An 11078-nucleotide genomic window follows, 5' to 3' on the forward strand; every position below is an offset into this window, starting at 1 on the left:
TTTAAATCAGCCTAAAGTACATGTCTAACATCCGCTGGTATATTCTTCATCCAAACTAAGAAATGTAGACTAAACTACTCTTCTCACAAGCGAGTGAGTTACAGAATTACAATACCTACGAACATGAGAGAAACACATTTTTGAAAAAGATGAGGCAAGATACTGCATGTCCTGTGCAATATGGCCATAAGAAGACAGAGAGCTACTGCTTGACTTGAGAACTTTGATGAGAATTTCAGAATCACCTTCTAGAATGACTTGGTCCACCCATATTTCTTTTGCAAACTTCAGAACTCGTCTCGCTGCCAAAGCCTCAACTTCAATGGTCTAGCCTGATCTAGTGGTACCTCAAATTCATGATTTTTTTTTTAATCCAAGTTGGTTGATCTAGCATACAATAATTTCTTTAATATTTTATGCAATTTTAATAATTTTATATTAATTTTAGGTTATTATTTCCTTAAATTTAAGTTGTTTTAATCCTTTCCTCATCAAATTAAGGTCCAAATGTAGTAAGTGTCCGTTAGGATCTCTTCTACAATACTTTTTACTAGGCAATCACGTTTCTGGTGCCTCCCTTTATATAGGCCTAAAATCTGTAAAACAAAAATGAAATACTTTGTTGGATTTTTAAAATTTTGAGGGGACACTCGCTTTTTCCTTGTTCACTTCCCTGTTAAGTACTTTTATAACTGGGTTTGTAAAAGAATTTTGAGTTCCTACATGCCTACGCTGCAACAATTGGTATTAGAGCGAGACTAGGTTCCAACATGACGCAAAGTGGAAAACATGGGGGGAAGACATGCTGCTGTAGATGACGTGTATGAGTGTGATGTGCAACTAGAGGTGCATTATCAAAGCATCTCATTGCCTTAGCCATTGGGATTTGGATTACATGGAGGGGAAGAAGGATTTCAAGGTTGAAGAGAAGGATGAACGCATTAACAGAGTCATCCATTGATTCTGAATTGCCATTTATCTATGATGAGTACTCAGATGATGATGATGAAGATATGTTCGAGGTAATTTCTTTGTGTAATCTAGGAACCATACAATGGGGATATATACACCAAGTGTTCAATGAGAGTCCTAACAATGTTCATTTAGACATGAACAATTCACAAACATATATTGACTCAAATAACCTCATATTGTTCGTTGAAGTTCCAAAGAGAACAATTGTGGTGAAGGTGGATGATTTCACTTGGAAAGATGTGATTTTTAATAGTTCATCAATCGACATATAACATTGAATCATGCTGGTTCATATTTTTGTGAGAATGGGAGTCAAGATTTGAATGCGTCTGGGATTATGGAGCAAGACTCAGTTCATTAAAGAGATGAAAGGATGAGATTAAACCTTTTTTTTTAACAAAGTTGTATAGGCAACGGTAATTTATTCTACATGACACGCTGTTTATATTATATTGTGAATTGAAGAAGAATTTTCAAATTTGCTATGCATAAGTTTTTATTGGTGTTTTATAGCTAAGGAGCTATTTTTTTTAATGCATATAAAAGAATAACTAAAGAAATTATGAATATGATTATTCAGGATTCCAATAGATTGTGGAAAATTGCCACCAAATTTCAAGGACGAGGTTTCTCTAACCCAAGGAAAATGATGTGGATTTGTTGATTGAGCGGGCGCTAATTTTGTATATTTTATGTAATTTTAAATTAAAAATTTTAGTTTGTTCTTTTCTTAATTTTATAAATTTTCCTAATCAAATTAGAATCCAAAGACGGTGATTTATCAATTAACATATTTTCTAAAATGTTTTACTTGGTAATCAAGTTTATGGTACCTTTATATAGGCCTAGATTGGATTATTATTCCCCTAAGAGAAAGAATCGTTGAAATATTCACATGTGAATGAAATGATTAGTTATGTATTGAAGTTGCCCATTAGATAATATTTTCAAGAGTAGGGTTAATATAATTGAGTCCAAATTAACTATAAACTTAAACATTTGGGTAATGCTCTATATGTGTGATATTTTCTCACTTGGAGTCTTTCCAAATTGTTCTCTCCAAAAGGCGTGTGCTATCTTTTTATTGGAACAAGACATAGTGTGAATAGATCACATATAAAACAAATTTCACTTGTTAGTCTCATTGATTCATGATCAGAAGAGGTTTTGTTCCACAAGATGGAGGAAGAAAATGATAGAGCAATTAAAATTGGAGAAAAAAGTTGAATATTCTCTTTTTTTGTTTCCAATGACTTCGTTGACCACTTGGTGCAAGGAGAATTATTATTATTATTATTATTATTATTATTATTATTATTATTATTATTATTTTCTATACTCTCCGAGGTTCAATCAATTTTGACAAAGGTAATAGCTAATAAGATTGGCCTGGAATGGCCTGTGGACCATATATGGAACATAGAATTGCTCCATGGAGAAATTAGTGGAAAGACGAAAAAGATAAAGAGTGTCAATATCAGGCTCTCTCTCTTTCCTTAGTGACTAAAGTAACAATGTCATTGTAGCACAGCAAGAGATAAAAGGTTGAAAGAAAAGAAGATGCAATTCTTGGTAAAGTCATTCGCTAAGGAAAGAGTGGAATTGCAGAAATTGCAGAGGCGCATAAACAAACAACAAATAGCCTCGAGGTGAGAGAGAAAGAGAATGTGACACACACTAAGAAGACAAGTGCTGTGCTGTGGACCAGCATTCTCTTAACTTTAGTTGCCTCAACCTTCCAAGCTAAAAAAAAACAAACAAAAAGGAAACCCAAAAAAAAGAAGGAGAAGAGGGTCTTCCTCTCATTGTCTGACACAGGCATGAACAAACTCTCTCTCTCTGATTATTTTTCCTAAACCCTTCTAAGAGACTCTCTAATTGGCTTAATCTAGGAGCTAGAGAGGTTGCAAGAAGATTCCAGACAAGCAAGGCTACGTCAACTCAGAGACACACATAAACACACACACAAAAAACAGAAAACACTCTCTCTTGCTGTCCTATACTACACATAAAACAACATTCATTTGGGGTTTGGTTTTAGGGTTTCAACTTTCAAGATAGAGTGCACAGGACTGAAGGGCAAGAGCAATTATTAGAAACTGGACCAGTGTGCAGGCTGTGGGAGAGGACTAACATGACCTTGTCGGTTGTTCTGCCAAGACACACTAGGCTCCAAGTGTAGTCATCACTCGTTTTGAGTACAAACCAACCTACCTGTTCATTTTGATTTTATTGGGTCGGATGGGTGGTAGGAAGCACAATCTTCTTCTCACTTTTAACATTATATACATCCCTCCTCCTAAACATTTCGGATGATTTATGATTAAAAAGGTTGGAGATTTATATTCTTTCATCAAATGTTAAAATCTTTAAAATCTTTATATTCTTTCATCAAATGTTAAAATCTTCAAAATCAGCTTTCATATATTTGCTTTCAGGGTACACTGATGGTGCAATTACAGCTTTTTTTCTACTATTCTTCTACATTTGATTTTAAGGGTAAGTGTAGTGTTATTTTATTTTTATTTTTTTAGCTCTTGTAGGGGCCCCATCTGAGTTTCATCTGGATAAATTTTTTTTTTCCCTCTCTTTTTTTTTTTTTTTTTACTTCCTTCTTTTATTTCTTGGTTAATCTGAGATTCTCTTTCTTTTTTGAATCATCTATTCCATCAGTCAATTTACTGCTCAATCACTTTGCTTACGTTTTTGGAAATAAGATTGAAATTAGTGAAATGGGTTGGTGGGTTTAGCACCCAAAACGTCAAGATCAGAACAAGAAAGAGAAAAGGAATAATTTTGGGTTTGCTAGTGATTATCTCTCTGATTAAGTCTTGTTCTTGGATTAAATGGGATGATGTAGGGTTAGAGAAGAATACAAGAAGATCCCATAAACTAACAGAAAATCAACATGGTTTAAGAAGCCATTTATTTATTATTTATATTTATTTTTAAATAAAAAGGGAGGCTGAGATCAAGGCAAAACATAGATCAAGGCTTTACATCAGAAATCAGATTTGATGGAACTGAGAGGCCAAGATAAGGAAATAAGGATGCCACTGCCAAGCACCTTGGGCTATAATCCTACCCATAAAGACTCTTCAACCAAGCTGTCTTCTCCAACTGTAGCTTCAACTGTGGGAGAAAGAAGAAGAGATCAAACTGCTCATGGTAACACAATCTTCAACCCAGCTCAAACCCTAGATCACCAACACCACCACCATCCTCTTCCACAGCAACCAAATCCAAATTCGCACAACAACACACACAAACCCGGAAGAGATCCAGACGCAAACCCAGATCAAATCCCAGCTCCAATTGCAACCCCATCAGGTGCAACAACCACAGCAATCACTAGTGCATCAAAAAAATCACCAACCCCACAACGACAACCACAACCGCAACAAAACAGTTCTACTATTAGGGCTGCACCACCAAAGGTTATTAGATATAGAGAATGTTTGAAGAATCACGCTGCCAGTATGGGCGGCCATGTTGTAGATGGCTGCGGAGAATTCATGCCAAATGGAGATGAAGGCACCCTAGAGGCCTTAAAGTGTGCAGCTTGTGAGTGCCACCGCAATTTTCATAGAAAAGAAACTGAGGGTGAGTCACAATATGTCTCCAACTCTTACTACAACTACAATCCCAATACAAACAATGATAGAAGAGAAATAGTACTACCTCAACATCATCGTCCTCCTCCACTTACTCCACCGCCTCATCATCTTCATCATCATCATCATCATCGGCCTCATCCGGTGCCTATTGCTCCGATGATGATGGCCTTTGGAACCGGCGGTGGAGTGCCAGCTGAGTCCTCAAGTGAAGATCTTGGTATGTTTAGGTCCGATCATCATGTCGGCGTGAAAGGTTTTTCACAAGCACGGCAATCTAAGAAGAGGTTTCGGACCAAATTTAGTCAAGAGCAGAAAGATAAGATGATGGAATTTGCTGAGAAGTTGGGGTGGAAGATCCAGAAGCATGATGAGCAAGATGTCCAGAACTTCTGTTTAGAAGTGGGTATAAAGAGGCAGGTTTTCAAGGTATGGATGCACAACAATAAACAAGCTATGAAGAAGAAGCAAATGTAAGGCAAATCAAACTCTTCAAACCCTTGAGATTACTATTAATTGTGAAAAAGAAATGCCTATATTCAATGAATGATTTTAGATTAGACGTGCACAGTGATATAGAATGGAGAAGATCATAGATTTGTCACTCACTTTAGTCTCTCTTTTTTTTTTTGGGTAATTTTTAAGTGGTTTTATAAACCTAAATCTGTAATCTTCTTCTTTGGTGGTTCTGAGTAACCATAATTAATCTCTCAGAAAACTATGTATGGTCATTCTACTGAAAACATATTGGATTCTCAGTCTCACCTTTTCTGATTTTTCAAAACTAGCTCATTTTTTACAAGGGAAAATAAGGCAAATAGAGAAAAGAAAACGAAAGATGATCCAGCTTTGGTGGAGTTAATAAACATGAAAGGTGAGTTTATGGTCCAAATTTTCTGTTTCATTCAAAGGTATGGTTTTGTTTCAGTGTTTGTGTATCTTCTTGTAAAATACCATTTTTTTTTTTCCTTCCTTTTTTAAATACCATCTCTTTCAATTTCACTTCCTTATCTAACACATCAGTTAATTACGAAAACTGGTTCCATGAAACCAATTAGTGGTGTTTTGCTATTTTCTCATGAACCAAACGGGACTGAAGAAGTCTCATTCTTGTAAAAGCTATTCGGACATTCATAAATTACGGCATTTTTCTCTCTTTACCTTGTATGAGGATTTACATCTATCATCCAACTCTTGTGGGTTATAATTCAGAATGAAACCCGACAGATTTTCTTTTGTCAATGTTCCTACTGTACCAGTTTAGCACATGGAGAAAGAGATAACGTCTGCCATAAAAACCAAGGTCCATATATACGGCAAATAATTTTGCGTGCTGGCCAGGTCGGAGAATACATTAAAGGAGTCATATATATGAGGAATTTTGCTAGAACATAGTCCAAAGTAGATTTTAGGTAAAATTACTAATTCACATTTATATATTTTTATTTTTATTTTTTTAGAGAGTTTTAACTTATGACATCTACTCATTACTATAATTTTCTATCATCAGACCAAAACACTAATCGGTTTTTGGTGTAGGTAAGAATTGAACTCCAAATCTCTTATTCAACCAGAAACTTTACTAATTGAGTTAATTAAAACCCACACATATATAAATTGGTTGATCACACCAAGTAATTTGGTCTTCGTAATTTGTAATAGATTTATTCCAAAGTTTAGATTAAATATTACATATTTAAATTTTTAATTCAACATTACATCATTTATAATTTTAAATGTCGTAACACTGTGACACTATGTATAGACTCCAGATATAATAAACTCTCTCAATAATAAATAGAGTAGAGTTTAATTTCTATATAAACATGTGAATAGGCTAGATGCCCCTTGAGAAAGATACAAGAAGCCAAGAAAATTTTTCTGGGTTAAGCTCATCATTTATCTTTCCCATTTAGTGTAAAAAATAGATAGCATGCTTGTGAGATACTAGGACAATGTTTCTCACCCACATATAGAGTTATGAAATTGAGTTATTTATGCATGCAATTACAAAACTTGAGCAATGCACCACTATTGTGTTCTCCTGCTTTAAACACACAGACATAGCCACAAAGGGAGAGAGCGTATTAGATGAAATTGGAAAGGGTCCAAAATGTGCACTGTATAATAAATATATAGCAGCAGAACCTTTTGTGAAACATCAATGAGGTGAGGAACTATGCTTGAAACAATACAAAGAGATTTGAAAAAATATCTTTTAAAAAGGTAATCTTGTATGAAAGACAATGTCAAATAAGTTCATGCTAGATGAAGTTCCTTAGAAGATGGAAGGGTTCACACTTTATGTAAATTAAGAAGACGATCTTAGCTGCAACAAACAGAAAAATCATGTACTTTACACATAACTCATAACCAAGGATAGAGGACTTCACTTGCATCTGGATCAAATTAAGGGTGTAATTACACTGATATGTGCACAATTTTTGGAGAGGGAAAATATAAATATTTAGAGGGCAGAGAAATAGAATTTTGGTTGTTTCTAATGAAAAGCTTGATACGTGATATAAACAAAAGATAACAAAGGGATAAAGTTTGGATTTAATTAAGGAAATCCTTACCTCTGCAAACTTTTGGATTTGATTGAGGAAATCCTGACCTCAGAAAACCAATTAGGATCCAATTTGATTAAACTTATCCGATATCTTTATTCAATCATACTTGGCAGGTTTTATACTAGTTACTACAACTTAACAATCGAAAAATAAGGACTCCACTATGTTTACAATTGAAAAACAAGGAACTGCCCACAACGTGAGCCATAGTAACTCAACTACCCAGCCTATTAGGACTCTAACAACTGAAAACAAACTCCAACATTACAGTAAATAAAAGATAATAACAATAGCAAACAAGGACGGAACCAGGATTCAAATCTAGAGGGGGCCAAAATTCTTTATTTGAAATTTTTAAAAAATTGTTATGTAACACTAAACGTTGGCAATGTTGCATCATTAATATCCTTTTCATTTTTTTCTCTAAAAAATATTAAACATTGTAGTTGACTTTCTCATAATCTATTAATCAAATAAAAATCATATTAATTATATGGATTTATAATCAATAGTTTTGTAGTTCAACTAAAACTTCTTAGTATGTCCAATAAAAGTTCAAATCCCCACTCATTTTTGCTGTAACTATCTTAAAAATTGAGTGGTTCTAAACTTCAAGGTTCTTTAGTTGGATTGGGGTTGGACTTATTCTTTAATCTTTTCACATTAAATTTTAAAGAAAATCAATTTAGCTATTACTTTCACATTATTATATACCTGATAATAATATCATTATAATGATATATTGACAACTAAAGATTATAGTTTGCCTTTCTTTAATACTAATAATAGCAACATTTTTCATTAATTTAGCAAGAGCCATAAATGATATTTAAATAATAATAAAAAATTGAGAGAAGATATTTTAGTAATTTAGGTGTGTCCTAAAGTAGCCACAAGCCCACAACACATTACTCTATATTACTAATAACTTTGTTCTAACTAAAAAGGACTATATATAGGTATGGTGTACTCCTTTTATTGGATTGTCAATAACTTAATGATATCGTGGCTACTTGTGATCATTCTCTCTAAGGGTGAGAGGTGAAAAAGTGGGACGATAAAAAATGGTAGAAGGATGGAAAAGTGGAAGGATAAAAAAGATTTTAATTTCTCTTCTTTTTGTTTGGTTGGAAGTGAAAAAGTTGAGAGATGGAAAAAGTGAGTTTATATAAATTTATTCATACACCTTTATTAAAAAATGATATCCAATTAAAACAAAAAAGTGACAAGCAACCAAAAAAAAAAAATCACACAATTTATTAAAATAAAAAAAAAAAAAAAAAAAAAAGGCAACCTCCAGGAAATTAAGAAAAGAAAAGAAAAAAAAAAAGAGAGGCAACGTGCCACCCCTTGCTAAGGAAAAAAATAAGCAACGTGAAGAGGGAAAAAAAAAAGGATAGGGAGTATGGAGAGAAAACTTTTTGGTGAGCCCAATGAGAAAACACCTAGTCCCTACTATTTTTTTTTTTTTCCTCCCCACCCAACCAAACACACTCAACAAAGTTTTTCTTTCAATTTTCTCTCCAAAATTTTCTATTCACCCTATTTCATCTCCAAACAAACACACCCTAATAGTTTTTGAAATAAAAGCTTCCACCTTTATCACTTAAAAATTAATAAAGGCAGAGCAACTGCCTAGCCTCACAAGTCACACCACAACGTAAAGAGATAGAGAGAGGAGGGATATCAAAGAGAAGAAAAGATAATATCAAAGATTTGTTTTGTCAAGATTTGAGATTTGTTGTGTTAGTATTTATTTTTTTATGTCTAGACTTGTGATTTGTTTGTTGGTATTTTTGATTTGTCTATAGGTTTTTCTTGTTATTTGAATTTATGAATGGTTTTGTTGGTTTATCTAAAGGGACTTGGTTTAAGTCCAGTGTCCATTAGTACTGGACCCGTTGAGATGATGACATGTCACTATCGACCGGCTCTAGTGCATTGATGTACTGGACCTAAGCCTAACCCCATCTAAAGGTTCTTTTGTTATCCGGTTTTGTAAATTTGTCCAAAGGATTGTCTTAAGGTTTTTGTTTTTCTTGGGCAAATGGAATGCAGTAATGGTCAGGTAAGCTTTTTGTTTTGATTTCAGGGACAAAATTATGAACTTCTGTGTAATATACATGCTAGTATGTGATTTTTCAAATTTGGGGGGCCATGCGCCCCCGCCCGCCCCCCCGCGCGGGGGGCCCACACGCAAGTCCGTCACTAATAGCAAATACCAAATTCTAACGTTAATAAAACAATAGTAAATAAACTAAATTACTAATGGCACCTATTATTTCTCACATCACTTAGTTGTTGGCTTCTACTATTTCTCAACATCCCAACTCTTACAGTGTTATGGACACCAAGTACACAAACACACATCCCCTTCATAGAAAACCACACTCCTACAATTACTCTAATGGTCTCATAATTCCAAATACATGTACGTTCATACACATTACAGCTTTATAGCGAAAATGCAAAGAACCAAAGGACAATAACAAATTGAGAAGGAAGAGTCAAAGACAAACGGTGGAGAAACATGGACATAAAAGACAAATGAACTTATTATTTCTCACATCACTTAGTTGTTGGCTTCTACTATTTCTCAACATCCCAACTCTTACAGTGTTATGGACACCAAGTACACAAACACACATCCCCTTCATAGAAAACCACACTCCTACAATTACTCTAATGGTCTCATAATTCCAAATACATGTACGTTCATACACATTACAGCTTTATAGCGAAAATGCAAAGAACCAAAGGACAATAACAAATTGAGAAGGAAGAGTCAAAGACAAACGGTGGAGAAACATGGACATAAAAGACAAATGAACTATATGATTGAGAAGGAACCAGTTCACCAATCTATATATTAATAGCATTTTAATTTCTAAAGAAAATTGAGACAAGTGATATGTCAAACCTTGTTGAAAACCTAGCTTGATGTTTGATTTGATGTATATCTTTAATGAGGTACCCAATGTCCACCTAAATTTATATGAATTTACAGGCTATTGTCCTTCTCAGTTATTTTCTCCTTGAATACATTCAAAACCCCTGAGTTGGCACGATGATCTATCACTTCATCAACATCCAAGCAGAAATAAATGATTAATTAGGGCATCCCCTACAACTATTAAATCTTCATTAATGTCCATGCAGAACTAAATGATTAATTATGGTAACGCCTACAACATTTAATTTCTGAGATTAAATTTTATAAGGATGGGGTGTAAAACATAAATTTTACACCATCCAATAAGTGATTACCACATCAGCATTTTATTTAAAATTCAATACATCATATCCCACCTAATAACATTTCAATAAATTCCCAATTTGGTTGGATTTATATATGGTTATATGAATTGATTGTGTGTGATTGTATTTATTTTTAAATATGTGATAAGATGATATGGCATATTGGGATTGGAGGAGTAAAACATGGGTTTTACACCACGTCCTTATAGAATTTAATCTCTTAATTTCTATCGATTTTAACTACACTTAATAGTTCTGTCCCACTTTTCCTGCTCCACTTTATACTCCACCAATAAATACTTGCCACATATTCATCTAATTAATTAAATACTACTATTAATTAATAACTGTAGTATTAATAAGTCAATAATTATAATATTTAATTAATTAAGTGAATACGTGTCAAATATTTATTGGTGGAGTATAGAGTGGAGCAAGAAAAGTGAGACAGAAGATGTGGACTCCTCTTAATAGCACCATGGACAACAAAATAAGGATTCTAGCTTGTACAAACCCTTCAAAAATTACTGTAGTTAGATTCCAGTTTTGCCTTTATTTCTAAAATTACATCATAAAAGTCGCAAAGCAATAAAATTTGTATGCTGGATTTGTAACATTTTCACACAGTAGAATCTACTCATAACTTAAATTCATATTC

At 33.7% G+C, this 11078-nt stretch overlaps 1 protein-coding gene across 1 annotated transcript; it reads left to right on the forward strand.

Moving 5' to 3' along the window:
• The first annotated feature begins 2764 nt into the window (after positions 1-2764).
• Positions 2765-5616, forward strand: LOC111998832 (zinc-finger homeodomain protein 6). Its single transcript, XM_024030935.2, has one exon. The coding sequence runs from the start codon at positions 3993-3995 to the stop codon at positions 5064-5066; it is 1074 nt and encodes a 357-aa protein (XP_023886703.2). The 5' UTR covers positions 2765-3992; the 3' UTR covers positions 5067-5616.
• Positions 5617-11078: the final 5462 nt, after the last annotated feature.

The sequence above is a fragment of the Quercus suber genome, unplaced genomic scaffold (genome assembly GCF_002906115.3).
Source record: "Quercus suber isolate HL8 unplaced genomic scaffold, Cork oak 2.0 scaffold_722, whole genome shotgun sequence".
Classification (NCBI taxonomy): domain Eukaryota; kingdom Viridiplantae; phylum Streptophyta; class Magnoliopsida; order Fagales; family Fagaceae; genus Quercus; species Quercus suber.

What these genes read in the sequence shown, in the direction of transcription:
- LOC111998832 (XM_024030935.2), top strand. Translation starts at nt 3,993, where the DNA reads ATGGAACTGAGAGGCCAAGATAAGGAAATAAGGATGCCACTGCCAAGC.